The following is a 27,502-nucleotide window of genomic DNA, read 5'->3' on the forward strand; positions in this document are numbered from 1 at the left end:
CCATTGTCTGGATGTATCACAGTTTATTTATCCATACTTAGGACATCTTAGTTGTTTCCCTTTTGGCAAAGATTAATAAAACTGCTATAAACATCCTTTTGGAGGTGTTTGTGAGGACATAAATTTTCAACACCTTTAGGTAAATACGAACTTTTGCCCATTTTAAAATTGGGTTGTCTTTTTACTGTTGAAATCTAAGAGTGACCAATTTATCCAGTTTTATTTTGGCTGCTTCTGTTTTTGATGTCATATATATGAAACCATTGCCTAATGCAAGGTCATGAAGATTTATACCTATGTTTTCTTCTAACAGTTTTGTAGCTTTAGCTCTTACACTTAGGTCCTAGATCAACTATGAGCTTATTTCTTTTACATGGTTGAAGAGTTCAACTTCATTCTTCTGCGTGGGGATATCCAGTTGCTCCAATACCATTCGTTGATAAGACCACTCTTTCTCCATTGAATTGTCTTGGCAGCCTTGTCAAAAATTCTATCACATTGATCCATATGTTTATTCTCATGCCAGCAAAAACAGTCTTCATTGCTGTACTTCGAGTAAGTTTCAAAATAGGTCAAGTATAAATCCTCTGATTTTCTTTTTTTTTTTCCAGGTTGTTTTGACCATACTGGGTCCCTTGCATATCCATGAGAAATTTGGATTCAACCTGTCAATTTCTATCAAAATGTCAGTTGGGATTTTGACAGGAATTTTGCTGAATCTGTAGAAATATTTGGGAAATACTGTTATCTTAACAACATTAAGTCTTCCAAGCCAAAAAAAGAGTATCTTTCTCTTTATTGAGGTCTTTTAAATTTTCTTTCAAAGATATTTGGTAGTTTTCAGTGTATAAGCCTTATACTTCTTTGGTTTAGTCTTAAATATTTGATTCTTTTTGATGCTACTGTAAAGGCACCTATTTTCTTAATTTCATTATCAGATTATCCTTTGCTAGTGTGTAGAAACACTATTTTTTATACTGATCTTACATCCTGTAATGCTGCTGAACTCTATTAGTTCTAATAGTTTTTTTGTGGACTTCTTACGACTTTTTTTTGTATATGTATATTTTTATTGAAGTATAGTCAGTTTACAATGTTGTGTCAATTTCTAATGCAGGATTTTTTATATACAAGATCTTGTACCTGTGAATAGAGACAGTTTTACCTCCAGTAAAATACTGAATAGAATTGGTGAGAGTGAACACCCTTGTCTTGTTTCTGAGTTTAAGCAGACAGATTTCAGCATTTCACCATTAAGTATAATGTTAGTTATGGGTTTTCCATACATGCTCTTTATCAGGTTGAGGAGGTTCCCTTCTGTACCTGGTTTGCTGAGTGTTTTTATCATGAAAGGATGCTGGCTTTTGCCCAATGTTTCTGCATCTAATGAGATGATCATGTGGTTTTATCATTCATTCTATCAATATGGTGCATTATATTGATTTGCTTTTGGTATGTTGAACCAATCTTACATTCCTAGGATAAATCCCACTTGGTGATGTCATATAATCCTTTTACATGTTGCTGAATTCAGTTTGCTAATATTTTATTAAAAACTGTTGCATCTCTATTTTTATGTGCAGCCTGTTTTTAACTCTCATTGGAAAGATTTGAGAAATCAGAATTTTTCATTTTCAGCCCAAAATAGCAAAGAGAATACAACTGAACAAAGATGACATTTCAGAATTATTAAGGAATCAAAAATGAATATAAAGAGAAAGACGGCACCACTTTACTAATGATGAAGTAAGACTGATCATATAAAGTGAAATTTCAGACACTGAGTCTTCAGATGACAATATCCTAGATAATTTTTTTGGAGGGGAGGTAATTAGGTTTGTTTGTTTGCTTATTTACTTACTTATTTATTTTTAAAGAAGGTACTGGGGGTTGAACCCAGGACCTCGTGAACACTAAGCCCGTGGTCTACCCTCCCCTCAACAATATATTTCTAAGGACAAAGTGGAAATACGACCTTCTGAATTAGTCACCACAGGAAGGACTTACTACAGAATTTTGCAATAAGAACCTGGACCTATTATTTTACTAAAAAGATGTGACAGTACTCTTTCATCTTTTTTGATGTTTGTGCAACAAAATTTACATAATACAAAGAGGTTTGTTATGTTTAAATTCTTACTGAAATACTTCTAAGCTTGTTTTTCATTATCCTTTTATCCTTCAATAAATTATTCATAAATGATTTTTTTAAAAAGTCTGTTGGGCCTGGATGATAAACGTTGATGACAACTTTTTTCAGGTATACTGAGAGTGAAGAATTTTCCTCTGGTCCCCTGGGTCTGGGTCAGGAGCCCTGATGTACTGCCACAGCACTGTGATGTACTCTCCCAGCACAGCACTCACCACAGGGTGGTCTTTGTTTATCTGGCTACCTAACTATTAGCCTGCAAATCCCTGAGAGCAGGATATCTTATCTTGGTATCTTACCTGCTATCCTATTCCACTACAATGTCCAAATCTCTAGCCCACACTTCACTCCTCAGCTTTCGACTAATATGAACAATGGCCTGCTGATCTGCTGAATTCACTGCTCCCCTATGATTCAACATGTTCAAAAGAGAACTTGTCTTCATCCTCTCTCCCCTACAACTTTTCCCCCTTTCTACTTGCTATCTCACTCGTGGCACCATTATTCAGTCACACAAGCCAGAAACCTAGAAGTCATCCTTAGCCGCCTTCTTTTCCCCTCCATATTTATGACTTCCAACTCCAGCTGAACTTACTAAATATTCTGTGAAATTTCAACACCACTAGTGCCCTTATTCAGGCCTGATCATTTCTCACTTGGAGAACTAGAACCCCCGATCATCTCTCTGAGTCACCAGTCTTTCTCCTTTGCAATCACCCTCCACACAGCTAATGTAGAAATCAGACTACATCATTTGCCTGCTTAAAGATCTTCTATGTTTCCCCACTGCATAACTGATAAAGTCTAAGTTCCATAGCACAAGGCACCAGGACTTGAGTGGTCCTGCCTAATTTTCATTTTTGCCACTCCTAGCCTTAAATTTTATGCAGTGCACTACACTCTTTATGCTATTCCTTACTTGTACGCCTGTGTTTATGCTTGTATGACTACTGTCATTTGCTCCTCCCTTGGAAAATCTGTCTTTAGTCTCTAATATAGTCTTTTTCAACAAATGACGGTAAACCCCACTGCCAAATACAAACATAGATAATTAGGATTTGCCTGCTGGCAATTCAGTTAATAGATAATGAAGACCCAAAGGCAAACACTTAGAAGTTAAAATAAGATTTAAACAATGCAAGATAACCAGCAAAATACCTCTTCAAGTTCAGAGACAGCAAATACTACTTTTTCAATAGTCTCCCCATGAATTTCAAGGAATCTCCTTACAGTGCCTAAAGGAAAACAATAGAAAGATTATTCAATAAATAAGAAATTACTTGTGTGTGTAGAAAAATCAAACTCTCGAAAGTTTTATTTTTTTTAATGGATCACTCCTCATTTCGTTCAGGTCTGTGCCCAATGATACCTTATCAGTAAAGCCTGCCCAGACTACCCCAGTTAAAAGCCTTCCCCTCCTCTGCTCTCCTACAGAGCAACTATTCTAGATGTTTTGTGGATTTTCCTGTTTATTGTACATCCCCTTTGCCCTCCCGGCACCATCCATTAGAATGAAAGCTCCACAACAGCAAGAGCTTTATTTTATTTACTGCTTTACTGTCAGTAAACTGTGCCTGGCCAAAGAAGATGATGACTCCAGACAATTCTCCTTTATTCAGTATACTCTTCTTATTCTCTGGGGTCTCTCTCTGACCAGAATGATCTAGCACAAGTGTCTTTCCATTCATTCAGTTACAGTATTAGATGTCCTACTCAGCCCTTTATCCCTGTCAAGATCCCATCAAACCAAAACTGAATTATTTTTTCTTAATTTCTATTTTATCCTAATTCTTTCTCTATCAGCTTCCTAACAATGAGACCTAGTGGCCTTTTCTCAGTCCTTAACTTACTAGAGATCTCTCTAGCTTTAGTTCTAAAATGCCCAAGACCCACCTTCTAAAAATGTTGCCCCCACATTTAAAATTTTATATATATATATATAATATATATGTGTATATATACATAATATATATATATAAATACACACACATACACACATGTGTTTATTCATATTTATAATTTATATTCTTTTTCCTCTGGAGCTCACTAATTTGATGGTTAGGTACTACACCAAATGCCAATGGCTCCCTAATCTTTATATTCTCTTTTCTGAACAAAATAACTGAATCCCTTACTGCCTACTGGGCAAATCTGCCCAGATAACCCAGACCTCAAACTCAACACGTCCAAACCTGACTGCCATCTTCCCCCCGACACCTGCTCCTTTACCTGTATTCCTTCTTTCAGTTACATAGCAACATCCAACCACTCACCTAAACTAGAATCCTGAATTTTTTGATACTTCCTTCACTTCTTCCTTTATCCTGCATTTACAATGGGTTATCATGCCCTTTAAATTCTATTGCTGATAGTTCTAAGAGCCATTGCTTCTGTGTTTCTGCTGCTCCCAGGTGCTCACTGCTTACAAAGACTTTGGCAATACGTTCTCAACTACTCTCATTTCTCTTTTCCAAGCCCACATACTCACTGATGCCTGAGTTATCTTATGTCACCCTCCTTACTGAACACTTTTTTGATGGCTCTGCACTGCTTATCGGTTAAGACTCAAAGTCCCTAGCACGGCTCTCCACACTCTGGCAACTAACCACCCCTCCACCTCTGCCTCCTACTCCTATTTCTAATTTTCCTCCCACACATCTTACGCTTTAGCCATTGGCTTCTTCACCGTACTGAGAACATGGCCCTTACTTTTGTACTACCCTACCTCTGCCGGCACGGTTACCTTTATCTAGAATACTATTCATCTACCATGACCCTCTCTTAGTGAACTCCTACTCATTTTTCAAGACCCAGTCAAAAGCCGTCTCCTCTGAGTAGAACTCCATCCTCCCCTGTGCTCCTCCTACAATCTTTGGAATAGCCCTCCATTTGTGAACTTCTCATAGCACTTTATAGCTAGACGGAGCTTTCTGAAGGCCAAGGAAGCTTAACATTAACACTACCAGGTCCTAGCACACCTTAGGAATATGGCAAGCAATCATTCAAAGTAACTAGTAACTAAATGAACATTTTATGTCTCTAGTTATCGACATATTGCCTGCCTTGTTCACTACTGTTATCTCAAGGACCTAACAGAGGTGACCTATTTGTTGAAGGACTGAACACATCTTCATGATTCTCTCTTTGTTAGGTGACAAATTTATTTTTCATTTCCCCCTCTATTCTGCTTTAATCATTTTTAAAAAATAAAATTTCAAAACAAGATTTTCTTCTATCCTATTTACTCTGACACGAAGTTTTAATGTTCACACATAATAGTTCCTCAGGATGTAACTGTGGAATTTCCTCTGGAAGACAAAATATGATGCCAAATGATAACCAGATTGAATTCTCTCTGCAGCAAGAGTTCATTCAGAAAAGCAATGTTGCGAAATGAAGAAAAAAAGAAGTGATACTACAGCTACAAGGTTTTAGGACTAACTCCCAGCTCAGTCCACACTGCTCCTTCCAAAGTTTCATCTGCACCTCACTTTTAGTAAAAACTCTTTAACTTGAGAGAATGACATCTGGGATGTTAAAATTCCCAACCTGGAAACACAACAACAATCCTGTTGTCTTTTTTCTCACCACTGTATCCTCTTCTATACGGCACAAGGCCTAATTACTTAGTCACTCAAAGTTTTGCGGCATGAATAAATAACCTGATAAATTTATTTCAATGTAGATGTTTGTTTAGGCTTCTTCTGGTGAAGAACTGAACTGCACATGAACTAAGAAAAAAAGATAAATGGTCTTGATATATTGCTTAAGAAAATACTACTTATGTTTTAAATGAAAAAAATGTCAAAAATAGTTTAATACATAAGAAAGCTTTGGAACTAAGGACTTAGAGCCACATCATTAGACTTGTTCTTGGCCCATATATGCTACAAAAGCATACAAGTAATTTATTTCCCAGATGGTCAGAAAGTATGTGAGCAAAGGGCACAACTGTCTATGCGTGTTTTCGTGTGTGTATTTTTTAATGAGATGTTATAGTTTTGTTATTAGCTTTACAGTGTAATAAGTCAAACAGGTCTTATAAAATACAAGTTAACGTGCTCATCTTTAAGCCATACATTTCCTTTGTGCTAATTAAATTGCTAGAAATTGTCTCATCAAAGTCCCTTATACCTACTTTTGATCTTTATCTGCTGTTACTATAATTCCTGCTCAAAGCTAACATCTCTATGGTACTTTATCAAGTGATTTATCTGGGGCCACAGAACTAGAGTTAGACTGGTAAAACTGGGACCAAAAACCAGTCTTCCTGACTCCCTTTCCAGAGACTTCTCTACAAAATGATTCTGCCTCTTTAAATTCTAATCCAAAGAAGGTTTAGCTCAAGCTATGAGATGACAGCGCACAGGCGAGGTGAAATCAGAGAAAGTTGAGCCCTGCCAAAAGCCTTGCCAGGAAGAACTAGATAAAGGCAGGAATTTGCTTTGATAAGGCACCATTAGAACACACACAGACTAGCTATAACATAGCAGCTTCCTACCGAAGGAGTTCTAACTCAAGCACAGTGAATTATCTAGTCTAATAGACAGGTTACAAGGCTTGGGAGTCAGAGGCCTGGATATATGTTCCCAGTCTGCATCACCCTGAGAATGTGATACATTTCTGAGCCTCTTTATTTGTAAAATAACACCATACTAACTAAAACACAGGGTTATTGAAGAAATAAAGTGTAATTTCTTTATTCCTTTTTAAAATACATATTTCTTGAGCAAGTACCGTATGTAAAGCATTCTTGTCACATGGAAGCATTGGAAATACAAAGATGAAAAGGTAAGATCTGTTTCTTAAGAATCTTGGTGTAAATATAATCTATATAAACTGTAAACTATAAAACACATAAATTTACTACAAAATCCTTGAGCAACAGGGATCTTTTAACATAGCCAATTATTAAATAAGACTATTTAAGACTGAACATGACCTCACCCTAAATCTACACTATATAATAATAATTTCACACATTCAAACATCTTTAAAAAGTTTTGGTGGATATAAGACTTCATCTTTAAATTCTAGAGACAGAAAGGGTCTTAAATATCATCTAGTATAGTTTCCCTCCCAAATGAGATGGTTTCATTCAGCCTTTGCATCAACAGTCAGATCTTCTAAGCCTTCATTCAGATGGATAAAACTATCACCTTAGAAAGTAAACCAAGAATTCTACAACCTGTCAATACAAACTTCCCTCCAGGGTGCTATGATCAGCTAATCAACAAATCTTCATTGGCTGTAACTAACTAGTGATAAAAAAAAAACTTTTTAAAACTCATTATGGACAGCATCCCCAATCCTACTAACGAAGTGCTATGTCAATTTATGTACAGTACCTCCAAAACTACTTACGAAGTGCTATGTGTGTGGCATCCTCTAAAGGATAACCTCGTTTTGCAGAATTGATGACACAGAATCCAACAGAAGACATTGACTGCTCTCTGCAATCAAACAGAAAACACAAAAATTACACTAAAAATATTTATAATACATAACTAATTAAAAAAATGTACCTTAACTGCTCCTTCCCTGTCCCTTCAACAACAAATCTACTAGAATAATTAACCCAATTGTACTATCTAATAATTATATTAATATCTAATTTAACTGCACCATGTGGGGGAAATATACTCTTGAGTAAAATGGGAATTGGGTAAAATGGAAACAGGTTCAATTCTCAAGTCACCCAAAACCATTCCTTTTGTTCTGCCAAGTTTGAGAAGACAATTAATTCTATCTTCAGGGTCCTCCTAAATTATCTAAACCTCTCAAAATTTGACTTTTATAGCTAGGCTTCCTTTTAAAACCAGGGCCTTTCAGCACAAGTGGCACGCTGGGCCTAGGAGACGCGCCAGCCGTACTTTGCCAGCTGAAGGACGTTTCTGTAGCAGCTGTACAGGGAGCTCTCGGCGGCCGTGCGATAGCGGCTCTTGTACTTAGGCCCCACTGTGTGAATGATGAACCGGGCAGCCAGGTTGAATCCTTTCGTCAATTTTGCTTCACCTGTCCGGCAACCTGGGGACAACAGAGAATATATAAGTTGTGGAGGTGTCGGGAAAAAAAAAAACTCAACAAAACAATGCATGAAACTGAGAAAGTATAAGAACTCTGAGAAATCTCAGTTAAAAATATGGATTGAACACCAACATTTATCTCTGATCCCAAAATGACAATGAAGCAATGCAATAGGTATAAAAACAGAGACGAAGAGCACGGGAGAGAACGTGAAGCAGGGAAGCATCATCAGAATTTCGAACAGTCAGTGGACTAGAAATAACTGACTTAGCAAAGCAGAGAAACCTAACTGTTTGCAGAAATGGGGTAACCGTTATGAAGCAAGCTAGTCTGTTCTGAAAGGCAGTGTTGGATTGAAGAGAGACTGCTCTGCTTCAAATCCTGAGTCCACTCTGTTCCTGCTATGACACTCTGGGCCAGTGCTTGGCCTCGCCATGACTCAATTCCCTACATAACGGGGACTGCAGCGGTGCTTACTTCACAGGATTAACGCGTTAATATATGCAAAGTGCATATATGCATTAGCTATTATTGTTGTTGTCATTATTACTGCAGAACAATAAAAAGGCTCAGAAATTGGAGGTCCTAAGAACTTCTAAAGGCTGTGATGTGAAGTGGGACTAAAAAGAGGAGGCTGAGTTAAAAGTTTGCATAAAAACACTCAAATCTGCAGCCACCCTGCCCCGAGCCAGCACAGCAAGGTGCTGACTTCTTTACCAACACAGCCACAGGAAGGTTTATTCTTGGGAGATGCTGAACTAGAGAGTTTCTGGACTCCAGAACCCCAAGCACAGCTGAAAAGAAGGGATTTAGTTAAGGTACTACACTCAACAGTAATAGTTCTAGCTCTCTGCTCCTAACTGGCTTCCAAAACAGACATCCATGCTTATACCCCTGGAAGATTCCTCTCTAGGAAACTAAGAGGCTCAAACCAAAGGACCTACAGATTCTGATAAATAAGGGATGTTCCTCCATCAAAACAAGATCCCTACTCATCATCTGCCTCAAGATTCACCAAGTAATAACCCGTGTCCACGCACACAAAACTTCCCAGTAGCTTCTCAGTTCCTCCCTCCTGATCACAGCTGACACTCAAGAATCACCAGGAAGTGAGGAAAGCCACTCACAGTGGGGCGGGCAGGGGAGGGGGGAGGCGTGAAACAAAGCAAGCAAGCAAACATGTATTTGGCAGTCAGTTTGCGGAATCACTCCTGAACATGTCCCAGGACAAAGGTCAGAAAGAGAACAGAATTTTAAGCGTTCTGGACACCATGGTTTTTGGAATCACACCTTTCTTTTAATAATTGTTAATAAAAGCGCAGAACTCTGGAGGCTGGAGTCACGCAATGTTCTGCTATATTGCTTAAATACTGCTACATTGCTTTCCAATCTTTCACTTGTTCAAGCCAACCTAGATTTTTTCTAACCTAAAGCTCAAATCCTGGCATCACTGTAAACATTTAAGACACAGTCCTGAAAGTACTCTGAATCCCAGTAAAATAAATACAAATTCATGGAATAAGTTCACTGCAGCCATAACTCTGTCCACCATGTCTTTTATCTCTGGCTACAACCTTTGCTAAGGAGCACTGCTGCAATGATAATCTGAATACCTGAGTATCAAAAATTAGTTAGGGCTTCCCAATTTCACTTATTTCTCTCCAAATTCTAACATCCATAGTAGAAAACACAAAAGCTGTTTTAATATTATAGCAAAAAGAGTACTATTTGTAAGAGAACAGAGCAAGCAAAAAACGTGTAGGTACTCCTATCCTATTAAAATGTGTTGTTGATGGTGGTGGTAGTGGTGGTGTGTGTGTATAAAATACATGTGTGCACATATTATATACATTATGTATTTTATATATATATATATATATATATATATATATATATATATATATATATATATATATATATATATAATATGCAGTTTTGCTGCTTGAACGTTCTATATTACCCAGTATTTAAGTGTGTGAGTTTAATAGCCTACATTTTCTTTATTGATTCATCTGTCAATAGACACTTGGGTTGTCCCCATGTCTTGGCTATTGTGAATAATGCTGGGGTGCAGATATCTCTTTGAGATAATGATTTCATTTCTTTTGGATACGTACCCAGAAGCGGAACTTCTGGATCATACAGTAGTTCAATTTCAAAATTTCTGAAGAACTTCCATACTGTTTTCCATAATGGCTATCCCAATTTACATTCTTACCATAAGTGCACAAAGGTTCCCTTTTCTCCTCATCTTTGTCAGCATGTAATCTCATCTTTTTAATAATAACCATTCTAACAGGTGTGAGGTGATATTTCATTATAGTTTTTATTTGTATTTCCCTGATGATTAGTATTGGGCATCTTATTACGTACCTGTTGGCCATCTGTATGCCTTATTTGGAAAAATGTCTATTTGGGTCCTTTGTCCATTTTCCCACCAGATTATTAGTCATTTTGCTTTAAGTTGTATGAGTTCACTTATATGTTTCAGATATTAACTCCTTATATCTGATATATTTGAAAATATACAGTTTGCAAATATTTTCTCTAATTCTGTAAGATGCCTCCTTTCTGTTGATTTTTCTGCTATACAGAAGCTTTTTAGTTTGATGTAGTCTCACTTATTTATTTTTGCTTTTGTTACTTGTGCTTTTCATGTCAAATCCAAAAAAAAAAAAAAAATCATTGCTGGGACCAATTTCAAGGAGCTTTCTCCCTGGGAGTTTTTTCTTCTAGGAGTTTTACAGTTTCGTGTCTTATGTTTAAATCTTCAATGCATTTCAAATTAACTTCTGTGAGTGGTATAAGACAGGAGTCACCCTACTCCAAAAACCTCCCCCATAAAAAAAAAAGAAGAAAAAGATGGTGGTGCAATTTCATTTTTCTCCATGTGGCTATCCAGTTTTTTCAACACCATTTGCTGAAAAGATAATCCTTTCCCCACTGAGTATTCTTGGCCCCCTTGTCAATTTGCTGACCGAATATGCAGGGGTTTATTTCTGGGCTCTTAATTCATTCCATCTGTCTAAGTGTCTGTTTTCACACCAGCACTGTACTATTTCATTATAGCTTTGTAGTATAGTTAGAAATCAGGAAGAGTGTTGCTTCTAGCTGTGCTCTTCTTTCTCCATTTGCTTTGGCTATCTGGGACCTTCTGTAGTCCCACATAAATTTCAGGACTGTTTTATCTATTTCTGTGAAAATACCCCTGGAATTTCAATAGGGATTCCATTCAATCGATCGTTGGCTTTGAATAGCATGGATATTTTAACACTATTCTTTCTATCAGTGAACATAGGGTACCTTTCCATTTATTTATGTCTTATGTCTTCTTCAATTTCTTTCATTAATGTTTTACGGTTTTCAGTGTACAGATCTTTTATCTCCTTATTAAATTTATTACTAAGAATTTTATTTTTTTTGATACTATTATAAATGGAGTTGTTTCCATAATTTCATTTTCAGGTAGTTCACTGTTACTGTATAGAAATGCAACTGATTTTTGCACGTTGATTTTGTATCCTGCAACTTTACCAGATTTGTTGATTAGTTCTAACAGATTTTTGATGGCGTCTTCAAAGACATTTTTTTCTATGTAAGATCAATCATCTGCAAACTAAGAATTTTACTTTTCTGATTTGGATGGATTTTATTTCATTTTCTTGCCTAACTGCTCTAGCGATGTTGAAGTATGTTCCATCTGTACCGAATATATTGAGTTTTTACTGTGAAAAATGGGTTGAATTTTGTCAAATGCTTTTTCTACACCTATTGAGAGGATTATATAATTTTCATTCTTCATTCTATTAATGTAGTTTATCATATTTATTGATGCATATGTTGAACTCCTTACATCCCAATGATAAATCCCACCTGATCACGGTGTGTGATCCCTTTAATGTGCTGTTGAATTTGGTTTGCTACTACTCTCTTGAGAATTTTTGCATCTACATTCATCAGGGATATAGGCCTATATTTTTCTTTTCTTGTAGTGTCCTTATCTGGCTTTGGTACCAGGATTATGCTGGCCTTGTAAAATTAGTTTGGAAATGTTCACTCCTCTTCAATTTCTTGACAGAGTTTGAGAAGAACTGGTATTAATTCTTCTCTATATGTATGCAGAATTCACCAAGGAAGCCATCAGATCCTGGGCTTAGCTCTGTTGGGAGGTTTTTGACTGCTGATTCAATCTCCTTACTCCTTTGTTCTGTTCAGACTTTCTGTTTCTTCATGATTCAGTCTTGAATAGGTTTAGTAGGTTGCATCTTTGCTGGAAGTTATCTATTTCTTCTAGGTCATCCAATATGTTGGATATAATTGTTCACAGTAGTCTCTTACAATCCTTTGTCTTTCTACAGTGTTAGCTGTAATATCTCCACTTTCATTTAGAATATTTTTGTCACTTTTTTCTAATTGTCTTTCTAGTCTCTGTTTCTTTTATTTTTGCTCTAACCTTTGTTATTTCCTTCCCTCTGCTAACTATAGGCTTACACTGCTCTTTTTTCTAATTCATTGAAGTTTAAAAATTAGATTGTTTGAGATCTTTCTTTTCTCTTAATGTAGGTATTTACAGCTATAAATTTCTCTTAGAATTTTTTTTTTTTTGCATCCCATAAGTTTTGGCATGTTGTATCTTTCTTTACATTTGTCTCAAGATAATTTCTGATTTCCCTTTTGATTACTTCCTTGACTCAATGGTTGTTCAGGAGCATGTTGTTTAATTTCCACATATTTGTAAGTATTTTCACTTTCTCTGTTACTGATTTCTAGTTTCACACCACTGTGATCAGAAAAGATATCTGATATTATTTCAGTCTTCTAAAATTTGGTAAGATTTTCCTTGTGGACCAATACATGATTTATCCGGGAGAACGTTCCAAGTATGCCTGAGAAAACTGTATGTATATTCTGGTGCTGTTGGGTGGAATATTCTGTGAGTTCATTTGGACTACAGCGTTACTCAGGCCTGCTATTTCCTTAATTTTCCGTCTGAATGATCTATCTAATGTTTACAGTGGGGTACTGAGGTCCCTAACTATTACTGCATTTTGTCTATTTCTCCATTCAGTTCTATTAATAATTGCCTTAAATACTTAGGTGCTCCCATGTTGGATGTATATATATTTACAATTGTTATAGCCTCTTGACAAATTGGCCCCTTTACTGCCACATAGTGACCTCCATCTCTTGTGACCAATCCTGACTGCAAGTCTATTTTATCTAATGTAATTATAGCCACTTCTACTTTCTTCTGGCTCCCATTTTCATGGAATATCTTCTTCTATCCCTTCACCTTCAGCCTATACGTGTCATTAAAGTTAAAGTGATTCTCTTATAAGCAGCATACTGTTGGATCTCGGGTTTTTTTCTTTTTCTTTTTTTATCTTTCAGCCACTCTGTGCCCTTTAATAGGAGAATTTAGTCCTTTGCATTTAAAATAATAATTGATAGGTAAGGTTTTACCAATGCCATTTTGTTAAACTGTTTTCTGAGTGTTTTTTTAGTCCTTCATCCTTTATTCCTATCCTCCTGTCCTACTTTATTTTTTATTTATTTATTTATTTATTACTGATATGCTTTAATTTCTTTCTCTTTATCTTTTGTATATCTATAATAGGTTTTTCCTTTGGGGTTACCACAAGGCTTACATAAAATAAACTGTTAGACCTGTAAAATGTTTTAAGCTGATTGAAAAAAAAAAAAACCTCATTTGTGATGCTATGTAAAGATGCAATTTGATACCATTAGTATTTCCAGTAAAAATAATGCATTATCACCCTGAGTCTAGTCAATTAAAATCCCAGGGAACTTCTAGTCATTCATTTATCAGCTACTAAAAGGAAGCCTTCACTGATCTTGGTACTGGGCACATGGAGGCCAATAAGACACATAGTTCCTGTCCTCATGGAGTTCAAAGTTTAATGGGGACATAATAATCATTACATAAAAAATTAACGACATTATAATTGTGTTAAGAGCACAAAAGAGAAGTACTACAGGCTGGAAGCATATACCACAGGGAGACTGCTCAATTCTGAAATAAAAGGAAACAGTATTTTGAGCAAGAGATGTAAGCAAAGACTTAAGAGTAAGAGTTGAGAACTGGAAATATAACAGCACATACAAAACTAAAAAGAAGCGGGATGACAAGGCAATGAGAGGTCACTTTGGTTTAAGTACGTGAGGAAGGCAAAACACCTGCAGACTCAGTTTAAGGAGTTACAACTTTATTGTAGGTGTAATGGGAGTCCACTAAATGGTTTGAAGTAGGGGAGCAATAAGAAGGGGTTTATAATTTAAAAAGCAAATGCTTACTGTGTGTGGAAAATAGATATAAGAAAAGAATGGATGTAGGGAGACTAGTCAGGAGGGAGGCAATGGCTGTAGTCCAGGCAGGGGCTGACAGCACACAGCCTAGGTTGGAGGCAATGGTGATACGGAGATTCAAGATACATTGAGGGAATGATGACAGACTTTGTGTCGGGGATAAGGAAGAGGGAAGTGTTAACCCTACAGTTTTTTGCATGAAAAATGGAGTAGGCGACAATACCATTTTATGGAGATAGCAAATACTTTCTTACATAAGCAGAGTTGTCAAACTGGGCTTCCCCATCCTGAATTTGGGTAATTAATGTTTTAAACTTACTGCAAGACTTTATATTTATCCCTGACAACTTTTTCACTTTTTGGCTCATACTTCCAGTCAGTTCAGATATTAAAAATCTTTATTCTATCATCCAATGTGTCCTGTTACTCCTCCCAGCTTTTTACAATTTTGGTAAGTCATACTTCATAATCATTTATTAAGCTGCTATTAAAAATGTAATCAAGCGGATAGAATTAAGTATTCAGCTCTTCAGTGCATCATTAATATTTTCTCTTCAGGCTGACACTGATTCATTAAACAACAAAACTGAGGCCCGCAGCTAGCTAGCACCAGCAATAACATTGAACTCTGAGGAAATGCCTAGCACTTAACGTCCATTGTTGAATTTAGTCTTCACGATATCAATTTTTTCCATCTCCAAATACTCACTGAGTTCCTGTTATGTGTCAGCAAATGAGGCAGGAACTATTACCACCATCCTCATTTCAGAGATACGGAAACTCAGGCTCAGAGGTGAAGTAACTGGTCTTAAGTCACACTTAAGTTAGTAAAGGACAGAGTTATCATATGAGCTCCAGCCTGGAGACCCTCAAATATTTGCCGTTAAAAATTGAGTTTTTATTTTGTATGCGTAAATTTTTATTATTTTCTTTTTTAAATCCATAAGTACGGCTCTAAAGTATAAGTGAGAATACACGCAAACACACACACAGAAGCCATTAGGAATTTTTCTAGACCAGTTTCTCTGTTACTTTTATCCAAGAACTTCCTAGTATTATCTCTAATACATTTTCTAATTTCCACATGTTCTTCACGGCATCGTGTTTTTATTGAGGGCTTCTTCCCACTTTTGCCATCACAGTCAAAGTTCAGTTTCTGGATCAGAAAATACAGTTCTTCTCTGTCTGTCCCTTCTTTCATGGAGTCAGCATTATAAATATTCCTGTTCAAATTCTAATATCTTTCTAGGTTAAAAACCAACTATTAGTGTTAAATGGTGGAAGTTCTGAGAAATGAATTTTATATAGGTGGGATTTGCTAATTACATTTTAAGAAAAACTGCTGTATTTCATAAATACTTTTTATAAAACAGGATGACTGAATTTCACAATATTCCCTTCACACCCAAATAACGATAACAAAAGGTTGCCAGGCTGGTAATTTAAGAAAATGAATGCAAATGAGGTAAACAAGATTCTGAACAAACAGAACTCCTCCTGTCTCCAATTTCAAATAAATATTCCCAAAAGAAGAATGCCCTGGTTAAAAAAAAAAAAAAGCAGCAAGCACAATGCAAACCCAGAATGTGTTTGCTCTTACAATGCACTTTGGTTTTGTCAATAAGTCAGTTTCAGAAGTACAACACTCTATGTCCAGGGGGTATACAAAAAATTCTCTATCAATATCAAAGCACAATAAAAATGTTTCAGTTTAGACAAAGAATAGTTGTTTTATAAGGCTTATCAGTGCAAGACAATATACAGCCAAGAAAATGCTACCAAAGTTCTACCTGACTATGATGATTGCTATGTTAAAATCCAGGGGCACGATAGAGGAGTTTTGCTGAGTAAAGTCTCAGTGTTCAGCTTCTAACACTTTGTGGGCTTTTCAAAGGCTGTTTTAATTTAGTTTAAACAACAAAATAGCTACATCTGCTTAGTTTTCTCACTTAAATGCCAACATACTTCTTCAAACATCAAAATAAACGTTTCCTAAGCAACAACATACCTAAAAAAATTCACTCACCTCTAAGTTTCTGTAGGTCCTCCTTCAAATCAGGCCCTGCAAGCATGAAGATACTGTCTGACACGGGATTCTTATCTGTAAGACTTTCATTGCTGGTATTCACAATAGCTGTACAGTTCAGCAACGCCACATCTCCTTTCCTGAGAAAACAGTAAGTAAATCAGAGCAAGTGTGAGGAAGAGGAGGGAGGCAAGAAAGCTAGTTTTGAACTCTTCCAAAACATTCCATCTTCACTCCCTGCACAATATTGGTTTGCTAGCTCACAAGCTTAAGCAATACTAAAAAAAAGTTGTTCCTTATTCAGAAAGACTAATATGGCCTCTCAGATGGATCTTGAACGCAAGTGCTCTAACCCTGAAACTCACAAAATCATCATATCATTCCTTTGCTTCTTTCATAAAAGATGGGTGTGAGGTGGGGAGTGACAGCTGACGGGTACAGGACTTGGGTTGATGAAAGTGTAAAACTGACCATAGCGATGGTTACGCAACTTTGTGAATATGCTAAAAACCACTGACTCATACAATTTAAACTGGAGAATTGTGTGGTATATGAATTATATCTCAATAAATCTTTTCTTAAAAAAGAAATTTACTACTCCTAATACATGCAACAACATAGATGAACTTTCAAATAATTATGCTGAATGAAAGAAGCCAGACTAAAAAGAGTACATGATCCCATTTATATAAAACTCCAGAAAATGCAAACTAACCTACAGTGACAGAAAAGTCAACAGGTGCTTGGGGATGTGGAGGAAGGGAGGGGCAGGAGAGAGGGATTACAAAGGGACACACAAAAACTTTTGGGGTGATAAATATATCCACTATCTTGATTCTGGTGATGGGTTCATGGGTGTAAACATGTCAAAATTTACCAAACTGTACACTTTAAATATGTGCAGTTTATTGTTTGTCAATTATACCTTCATAAAGCTTTATTATGTAAATGCGAAGGAATAGTTCAATAATGCTAGGGTTTACAAAAAAAGTTTAGAATAAATTATAAAAGAAAGAATTTAGAAGAAATTATGAGAAAGCATTATCATATGACATGATTTAAACAAAGAATTACCAAAGAACCACTTTTCCATTGATATCCTTATTATAAAGAAAAGGTGATCTAAGAGTCTCTTCCTGATATGTTTCAGCTGCAGAATCAGAAGCATTTAACTGATCTTCACACGAGTTGCCCCAGCTTGGTAGCGTATCCACATCCACAAACTGGGAAGGTGCACCCAACGGATCCATGGAACAGGAACTTCAGCTTGTTTTTTCCCCAAATTCCTCACCAATTCAATACACACTGGAGACTTTAGCTTAAGAGAAAATAATCATTTTAATAGAGAAGCACAGATACTACATTACTTCTATTAGAGCAAAAAACAAAACTCTACTGTGAACTGCTCCAACAGTACATTGTGTGATTGTAGTCACTTAAATAGTCCATTAAAAAAACGAGTATACAACAACGAAGTACTACAGCTTTTTTAAAACAGGAAGAAAGGGGGATTATTTGAGCACAAATTCTTTTCGAAGAGTTACATCCATGTACACAATCACATGGCCTACCAAGAAATACAGGACTATTCATTAAACATTCATTGAGAATCTGCTATTGGAGGGGGAGTGTTAGGTGCTGCAGGAAATACAAAGATAAATAATATGTGCAACTTAAAGAGTTCAGTCTGATGATAATATGGAGGGTGAAAAGCAGGGAGGTTAGTGCAATCAGGTAGTATGAGATAACAAAGGTTTGAACTACATAGAGAAACATATGGAGAAGAAGGCACAGATTTGAGACGCCATATACAAACAAAGAATTAACAGGCTTTGACAACCTATAGAACATAGTGTAAGAGACACTGATGTGGTAGGAGGTTGGTTGTACAGAAACGGAGACATGAGAAGGGTGATAAGACACATAGCATCAAGTACTACAGAGAGCTCATCAGAAATTTAACATGAGAAAAGGATACTTCATTTGCCAATAAGTCAGACAGCTGTTTCAGTAAAATGGTAGATTCATTCATTCAGTAAATCTTTGTAAACATCTATTATGTGTCAGGTATTGTTCCAGTCACTGGGGATACGAGAAAAAGATAATACCTGAGTAGAGAGCTAAATAAAGTGAGAGAGCAAGTCACATGAAGCTCTGGAGGGTGGTTCAGGCAGAGGAAACAGCAAAAGCAAAGGCCAAAAGGGCAGGGAGGAACTTGGTCTATTCCAGGAAGTGCGAGGAGGTTGGTTTCGTTAGAGTAGCATGAGCCACGTAATGAGTAGCAGGTAATGAGGTTGGTGAGTGAGGGAAAGGCCAGATGATCCAGTCTGTAAGCCATGACTAGTTCTTCAGATCTTAATGTAAATGAGGGGAAGCTATTAGAGGATCCTGATAAAGATCATGACTTAATAATACAAAGATTACTCTAGCTACAGTGAAATTGAGTAGGGGCAAGAATAAAAGCAGAGACCAGTAGAAAACAATTGCAGTAATCTAGGTGAGATGGTGATGAAGGCGGTGAGAAATGGGTAGGGAACAAAATGAATTCTGAAGGTAGGGTCATCAAGATTTTCTAAATGAACACGATGGGTGAAAGAAAAGAACAGAATTAAAGATAGACTTTCTGCTTGAGCAACTGAACAGATGGAAATGCTATTTACAGGGAAGGGGAAGACTGGAGTAGGTTGTGGTGTGGAGTAATAACCAAAGCACTTTTTCCCTCATTTGTTTTTGCATGTGTTAGGTTTGAAGTGCCCAATACATGCCCAAGTATTTATGTCAAACATACAGTTGGCTACCTGATGCTAGAGCTCAGAGGAGAGGTCAGGCTAAAGATAGAAATTTGAAAGTCTCAGCATATGGATGGTATTTAAGGCTATGGGAACTGGACAAGACCACCAAGAGAGAAAATGCAAATGTATAAGAGATCCAAGGGCTGAGTCCTAGGGCAAAATTTAGAGGCTGGAAAGAGAGAAAGTCAAAAAATGAGACAGAGAAGGATTGATAAGAATGGAAGGAAGAGCAGGAACGTCTGGGCAGCCTAAAAGCCACATGAAGAAAATAATTTAAGACAGGATGCTCAGGTAGGATCATCTAGGGTTAAATGCTACTGAAAGGTTGAGTAACAGGACTAAGAACTGATTAGTGGGTTTGGTAAGTTGGAGGTCGTTGGTAACAATGAACATACATGAGAGCAGATGATCAGGGAATGACAGCTGGTGTGTGAACTCCTTGAAAAGTTTTTCTGTGTGATCCTAATGTTTGCCGTTCAGAGTTAAGGAAAACAAGCATATCCTTCTACACTTGATTTCTTGGTGTTTCTTATGGAGACATAGGATGCTAACTGTAATGAACCATGGATTTGACACAATATTTTCATCCTTGTACCAACACTGTGTGGTAGGAAATGTGCTCATTTCAAACAATTTCAGAAAGTCTTTGTAGATTACACCATGATAAAATTATACCAGATTATTATTCTTTGATACTAAGTACTCCTTTGATATTATTTTGAAATAAAGAGACCAATTTTATCTAGAAGTTGGTGTTTAGTCCCTCCAATTGGCCTTTGAAACTGGAGGCAATCACAAGTTCTGTTGATCTGTTTACAAGTACTCAGACGAGAACTGGACAAGCTGAGTAGAGGACACATGGAGACTACGCGAATTTTCCATGGTTGAACTGCTTCAAGCTCAATGGAATTACATCCTGCAGAAATTCATAATTTCAAAAAATTAGCCACAGATTTTTGGCAACAATGACTCATGCTGAAATTTCTTAAACATAATACCAAAAAAATTCCATTGAAAACAGTTTTCATTTTGCAAACTGTCAAATTTCAGGACAAAATTACTTCTTTAAAATAACTTTTCTCTCTAACTCTACGGAACACTCACAGAGTATCTGAAAAATGCCAAAAAGTAAGAGGGGGAAAAAACTTTCAAGATTTGATACAGTTCCTTTTTCTGTGATAGGTAAAATCATAAAATATGTACAATTTTGAATCCAGTTTCTTCAGCATTTTAAGGTAAATATTTCCACATGCAATTACACTGTGAGGCAGAAGCAGGCAGTACAAAGTAAAAACTTGGGTTCTGTTATCAGAAGGCCTAAGTCTGGGTCTAGGACCCACCACCTAATAGTTATATTATCCTTGACTCTAAGCTAGGGTTTTCTTATTTCTACAATAGAAGTAATACACTCCTAGGGTTATTGTTAGGATTAAATGAGATAATCTGTATTAAAATTGCACAGCAGAACACCTGGCACAAAACATGGCACAATAAAAGTTAGGTGTTATAACTTTCTCAGACCCAATGTGAAAGTCACACCAGTGCTGAGATAGATACATCTTCACTTTGCAAAGACCAAAACACTCGCTGTCAGACTCTCTAATAAACCAAACACAAATTGCTGAATTAAGATACACTCTTATTTACTTCAGTGTCAACCCTTGTAATGACTTATTAATCCCTAACACTTAGATCAACCCAACATCTGTTTTCTGATTCCCCTCCTATGTCTTTAGAAAAAAGAAAATCAGAAATTATCCTACCTGCTGTCAAAACAAATGCATGTTTTCCTATGTGAGCTGGGCCCTCAGTCAACACTATTGGGAAATTGTTTGAGTCATTTTCGGACGACTCTCTATGCTATTCCACAGAGCATCTGTGATAGACATCCTCCAAGATGTCCTTCAATGAAACCTGCCTCCTGATATGAATCCCTTGTGTAAATGCCTCCCATAATGAATAAGGCTAGTCTGTGTACCCAACTGGACATTGCAGAAATCACACTGGGTGACTTCCAACAATGGATTGTAAAAGATGCTGTGGCTTCTGCAGTGCTCTCTTGGACTGCTTGTTCTGGGGAAGTTAGCTCCCACGACTGGGGACGCTCAAGTAGCCCACGGAAAGGCCCCTATGGGGAGAAATTGAGAGTTCCTGCCAACAACCAGCAACAGCTATCAGGCATGAGACTCGCTCACCCCGGATCCTCCAGCGCCAGCTGACATCTTGACTGCAACCTCACGAGAAACCCTGAGCCAGAACCCCATGAATAAGCAAGTTTTGAATTCCTGACCCGTCGAAACTGTGAGGTAATAAATGCTTGTTTGCCTATTATGTCCCAGGCATTCATTCATTCAAGCATTGTTAAGTGCTGAGCCTGTCTAATGGAAGAAACAGCCCCACAAAAATCACAGAAACATAATCACAGAAATAAACACATAGTTCAAATCTATGATAAGTGTGCTACAGTGAAGAAGCAGCAGGGACTGGAGAAGCAGGGAATGTCCTTTCCTGAAAGTGAGACTTGAGACCAAAAGTAGCAAAAGAGTTTTACAGACAGCAGAAAGGGTACACCAAGGTGTCTTAAGGTAGGAAAGACCCTAAAACACTAAAGGAACAAAATAGGGCCACTGTGGAAGGGACAGTGAGCCACAGGGGATTAGATATGCTACCAATGTGCTTTCTAACCCTTACAGCAATCCCACAAAGTAGGTATTAAGACTCTTATTTCACCGTGAGGGAGGGCACCAAGACCAAGATGTTCAGCTATCAGCTCAAGGCAACAGAACTAGTAAGTGGTAACTTGAGATCCAAATGGAAGACCAGCCGGCATTAAAATCCATGCCATTTCCATTACATCACATCACACTGCCTCCCTTCTTTTCCTGATGCTCTAGGAGAAGTCATAGTTCAACTTAACTTCTCTCCAAATCAAAATTTCTCAATCTTCACTCAATCATTCCAACTTCTAAGTGATTTTAGGGTATAAACCATCCTTTTAAGCCTGCCCACTCACCTTCATTTGATCATTTTACTGCACCTGACTAGCTCTCCTCTAAGAGAATGTAATAACATCAACGCTCCCTTCACATTTGATCTCTCCTTCCCCTGTCTCCTATTCTCAAAATTTTTTCCTATCCCATTTCTTTTTCAGAGTAACAACTAAACTCCTCTTTCCACCATGTAACTTTTTAAGAGTAATCTGTTTGCCAGCTCTACTTCCTTTTCCTCTGTTTATTCAACCCACTGCAGTTTTGCTTCCATCTCTATAACAATACTAAAACTGCTTAGCCAGGAGGTAATCAAATTTTAGCTGCATCTACTATTGATTACTCCCTCCCTGAAATTCTATTATCTTCTTGGACAGCATACTCTGCTGGTTCTCCTTTATCTCTAATCATATCTTGTCAGTATAGTTTGTTGGATCTCCTGCCCAGATCTTAAAAGTCACTGTGACTCACAAGACAACTGGATGTTAAATCAAGTAACAAGTAATATTGAGAGATATTACTGTAGGGCAAGGTTTAATGGCATTATATGAAAGTGCCAAGGCACTGAACGAAAGATGAATTCTTTTTCAGCTCCATCTCTTAAAGAAATGTATTTTTTCTCACCAAAAAGAGATTTAAATCTCCCTTTTCCCCAACACAAACACCTTGGCAATAAAGCAAATGGAGCAGCAAAGCCAAGTTCAGCAGGAAAATCTGATTCCTGATCCTTAAGAAACAGTGGTTCTTAGCATTCTTGGGGTCACAGACCTCTCTGAGAATTAGATGAAAGCTAAAAACTCTTTTACTACCCAAACTGTGAGCACATGAGCTCAAACAAGCACAGATCTGGAAATAAATCTGAGAGGATTCCCAGACTCAGATTAAGAATCCCAGTGATGGAAAGAATGCAGAGTGCTCAGCTGAGGGAAGGCAATAGTAATCTAAGCTACAGCCAGAATTTTGGATAACATTAAAGAGAAGCAGGACTTTCCACTGCAGATCAATAGATCAGTTTTGTATTTTGAACAGGTTCATAAACAAACACAAAACCTTAGTAAAAAAAGTCTCCTGAAGCAAGGCATTTACGTCCCAGGATCCAAAAGTTTACATGGAACAAACAGAAGAATCCAGAATCGATCAGATCTACTTCCTTAGCCATAAAATCATTTTTGTCTGACTAAAGAGAAAATGATATCATTTAAAAGAGAAAAATAAGAACTTTAAATCTGTCTACTTGTGCTTCAAAATGCTTACACTGATTAGACAGGCCTGCATAAAAGTATAAAGAGAGTTGGTCCATGTTTCTGACCTCCATTAATTACCAGCTCTAAGCACTGCTTTTCTATAAATTATCAGTTCACCATTCTTTGTCTTTGTATTTGTATATTTAAAACTTTAGGATAAATTAGATATTTCTGCACAATATCCCTATCCCAACACCAAATCTATTATACTTAAGAATCACTCTATGCAAATAAAGAATGACTTTTTTTTTTTTAAGAAACCTTCTTAGATGGAAAAACTGAAGCTGTCAAATATGTGAACAATAAATACAGTATAACAAAAAGATTTCTAAGCTAGGTCATATCTCAGGTCATTTAACACCATCATTCAAAAACACCCATGCACATGCTCTAATGATGACTTAGTAGTATCACCTTCAATATTAAAATAACTTTACTATGTTTCAGTTATAATATTAATACATTGAGCAATTTGAAACTTAAGAAACTACAGACACACTCGATGATGCATTATCTTAGCACTCAACCACAGTTGCTCTTACACCAACTTTTATTAAAATTATTTTTCCATCTGTCTTTATCCCTCCCCTTATTTAATAATGTTAAATTATTTTTTCTTAAAAAGGTAAAATCATGACTCGTTCAAATGCAAAAATGAACATGGTTTAAGATTTTAATTAACTCACAAAGGAATCAGCCAGATAGTAGATAAAGGGAGTCCCAAGATCATATACATTAATCAGGAATGTCGAAATAAATGGACATGAGGCAAAACTTCCACGGAGCCTCTAAGAGAACAGAATTTTCATGTCTATGGACAAAATTATTCAATATTAATATTAGTTATCTACAGTTTACACAGCTATGTACATTCCTTAGACTCAGATAATCCAAGGGGTGTTGTCAAGATGGAATCTAAAGTTTTCTACTGAAGCACACATTTTCCCCTCATATACACACATTTTTCATATATATAATAATATAATGCACATCATCTATAGGCGGTATTAACCATACACACTCACCTAAATGCGCCCTTCCTCATCAGATTTATTGAAATAAATTGGTTGCCACAATTTCCTCCTTTCTCATTCATCCAACCCACAGTAATCTTGTTTCAAAACACTTACACTGCTACATCTATTCACAGTCTGATCGTATCCATTCTCTACTATTGCAATTTTCTTGACTATGGAAGACTAGCTGAACATGCCTTAAAAATTCAAGGAATGTCTGAGGAGTGTCTGAAAAAAAATCAGATAATGTCTAATTGCTAGGTTGACTGCAGATACCTTGTACAAAAAGTGGAGGCAAGGGCTTATTTCTTTTATATAGCTATACGTTAATTTTAATTTTCCAGCTACACACATCAGAACTCATTTCTGAACACTTCTATGCAGCCCAAGAATAAAATCAGACGGAATTGCAAGAGAGAAAAGCCAATTCCCGCTTGGTGACAAAGCACCTAAAACCTCAATTACCAAGCAAGGAGGAGTCAGCCCTGGTCACTTCCCCCTCAAGCTTTCAAGGAGCGGAAACAGAAAGCCAGAGCAATGTCACTCCAGGGACTGCGGGGATCCAGACAACTCAGCATCCTGGGCTCAGCGCCCATCCAGCCCTGATTCGAGCGGGTCTCGGTCCGTGGGACGTCCAGTCCACACGGGCGACCACACAGACTCGACTCTGGGGCTATAACCCGCAGAGCTCCCGGCCGCCCTATTTTCCCTGCACCCCAGGCGCGCGCCTCCTCAGGGGGCTACGCACCACTGTCCCTAGTGCCCGGGTCTGCCTACCCTCTGTCTTCCGGTGGGTAACTCGACCCTGACAGCGCCTCGGGCGAAAGAAACCCAACCAACAGCGGGACTAGAAGAGACAGGCTCACTCTTGCAGAGAACGGACCCTCTATGCCCGCACCCCAACCTCGGCTGAGTCCCGCGCGCCTCCCGCCGCGCCCCCGGCCCGCTCCGCCCCGCCTTCCCTCTCGGCCTCCGTCCCGCCTCTCACAGCACTCCGGCGGTCCCATCCGGGCGGCAGGCGCGGCCGGTTAAGTTCCCCGTGGAAAGCGGCCGAGAGGCATCCCCGGACAACCCTTGCCAGGGGCTCGGCGGGTGAGGCGGGCCAAAGTCCCGGGAGGCTGGGATGATCCGCCGCAGGAGCCCAGGGCTGCAAACCTCTGGCTTCCGCCCCAAGCCGGCGCTCACCAATCAGAGCCTGGATTTTACGTCATTTCCCCCCCGAAGGCAAAGGGAACGTCGGGCGGAAGAGGGTCCGTGAGCGGACCCGGAAGGGGCGGGCCCAGTGGGCGGGTCCAACCAGCCCGGAGCCTCGTGGAGGCCTAGGTGAGTACTGTAGGTGCGCGGCAGCCGAAAGCATTTGATCGGCTCCTACGAGTTTGTCTGGTTCTGGCTGAGGCCTTCGTGGTGCCAGCAGCAGACGAAGCAGAGGGGACTGGGGCCAGGTCGCTAGGGTAGGGGGTAACCTGAGCTACTGCGCGCGCCCCACCGCTCCAGGGAGCCGCCCGCGGACGCAGGAGGCTGGCGCGTGCGCCTGCAGGGCTAGCCTGCGATGCTCTCGCGGCGAGGTGGGTGTGCGGAATTCCCCCTCACCTTCTGACTGAAGACTCGGTTTAGGGACGTCTGGCAGGACTGTTACCGCGGCCCAGCCTTTCGGTGCATCATGGAAGCAGCATGTTTGGGGAGGAGGGGCTTTGGGCTAAGGAAACAGGGATGGTAGGGGCGCAGAGGAAGGTTAGGTCTTGCGCTCTCTCTTCAGAAAGTGTCGAGATACATGCACGTGGGTCAAAGTGACGAGGGCCAAGTTGTATGGAAGCCATTTGAAGTATTGAGGCAGTGGAAAACCCTGAGAGAAAACCCTGAGGGAAATGGGCCTTAGGGAGTAACATTGATTAAAATAGGTAGACGGGAGAGTGCTTGTTACTCTAGGTGGGAGGAACCATATGAAAAGGCAGGACAAGGAGGGAAACCAACTAGCCTGACAAGAGAGAAGTTTATTCAAGAAATACAGGACAGATACGTTGAGTTCTTGGGAACTGCAAACAGTTTAGCCCTTTCAACGGCTTTGGGGTAGGAAGAATGCATCTGAAAAGATTAGTCAGGCAGCAGTACTATTTTTAAATGACAAGAATGAAAAACACAGAGACTGAGATCCTACATAGAAAATCAGTGCAGGAACGCAGTGATAAGGAGCTGGAACAGAAAATAGTGGAAAGAGAAAAGGATTCTATGTCAGAGGAACAATCAGGCGAAGTTTTAGATAAGAAAGAGGCAGAAGCAAAGACAAGTAGTTTAGTGGTTAAAAGAAGGTATTTTTGGAGTTTGGCTTGATTGGAATCTGGTGTTGGCACTTAAAACTAGCTAAATGACTGGGTTAGTATTTTACATGTTTGTGCCTAATTTTCTTGTCTGTAAAATGGGGATAAGAATTGTACCTACCTTGTAAGGTACTTGTGAAAAAAATTTTGTGCTTAAATTTACAATATACTAGGTGCTTTTTGAAGTGCTTTACATACATTTATTCATTTAATTAACTCAACTGCTATATATAATTAAACAGCTGTATATGTTTACACTTTTAATTCGTTTATAATTTAATGTATCAGTTACCTTATAGTAAGCACTCTTTAAGTCTTGGCTGCTAAAATAATTTTATTAATGAGCCAAAGGTTGCTACAGGGTTTTGAGCCTGAATGGCTTGAAGAATTTTGTGTCTTCAAGTTAGGAAAAAAATGAGAGGGGTTCAGGAAGCAAGGTGGGTTTGGTTTTAGACACAGTAATGTGATGCTACAGGGTATTTGGATGGGGATGTCTAGTAAGTTTTTGGAACTGTGTAATTAGTATTCATGCATGTGGGCAGGACTGGAAATAGAGATGTGGGAGTCCCTGAGCCTGCTGTATGAAGCCTCCAGGGAAAATACTATGGAAGGAGTTGGT

At 38.2% G+C, this 27,502-nt stretch overlaps 2 protein-coding genes across 7 annotated transcripts in view; one reads left to right on the forward strand and one right to left on the reverse strand.

Moving 5' to 3' along the window:
• The window catches only part of GDAP2 (ganglioside induced differentiation associated protein 2), a 67,017-nt gene extending 41,292 nt beyond the window's left edge, over positions 1-25,725 (reverse strand). For 4 of the 6 annotated variants that reach the window (XR_012509201.1, XR_012509200.1, XM_074370281.1 and 1 more), the window contains exons 1-6: positions 25,557-25,725; positions 17,604-17,847; positions 16,530-16,669; positions 8,023-8,176; positions 7,514-7,602; positions 3,308-3,384 (exon numbers count right to left, since the gene is read on the reverse strand). Coding sequence is in view for 4 of the 6 variants with exons in the window: in XM_074370281.1 (XP_074226382.1) it covers positions 3,308-3,384; positions 7,514-7,602; positions 8,023-8,176; positions 16,530-16,669; positions 17,604-17,779 (636 nt within the window). In the remaining 2 variants the exon portion in view is untranslated. Of the gene's footprint in view, positions 1-3,307; positions 3,385-7,513; positions 7,603-8,022; positions 8,177-16,529; positions 16,670-17,603; positions 17,848-24,238; positions 24,364-25,556 lie in introns of all 6 variants that reach the window. The other 2 variants (XM_074370279.1, XM_074370278.1) reach the window with 2 other exon arrangements.
• Positions 25,726-25,770: 45 nt separating this feature from the next.
• WDR3 (WD repeat domain 3) overlaps positions 25,771-27,502 on the forward strand; it is a 29,921-nt gene continuing 28,189 nt past the window's right edge. The window contains exon 1 of the mRNA XM_074370277.1: positions 25,771-25,891. The gene's annotated coding sequence lies outside the window, so the exon portion shown is untranslated. The remainder of the gene's footprint in view (positions 25,892-27,502) is intronic.

Source organism: Camelus bactrianus, chromosome 9, assembly GCF_048773025.1.
Source record: "Camelus bactrianus isolate YW-2024 breed Bactrian camel chromosome 9, ASM4877302v1, whole genome shotgun sequence".
In the NCBI taxonomy this organism is placed as follows: Eukaryota; Metazoa; Chordata; class Mammalia; order Artiodactyla; family Camelidae; genus Camelus; species Camelus bactrianus.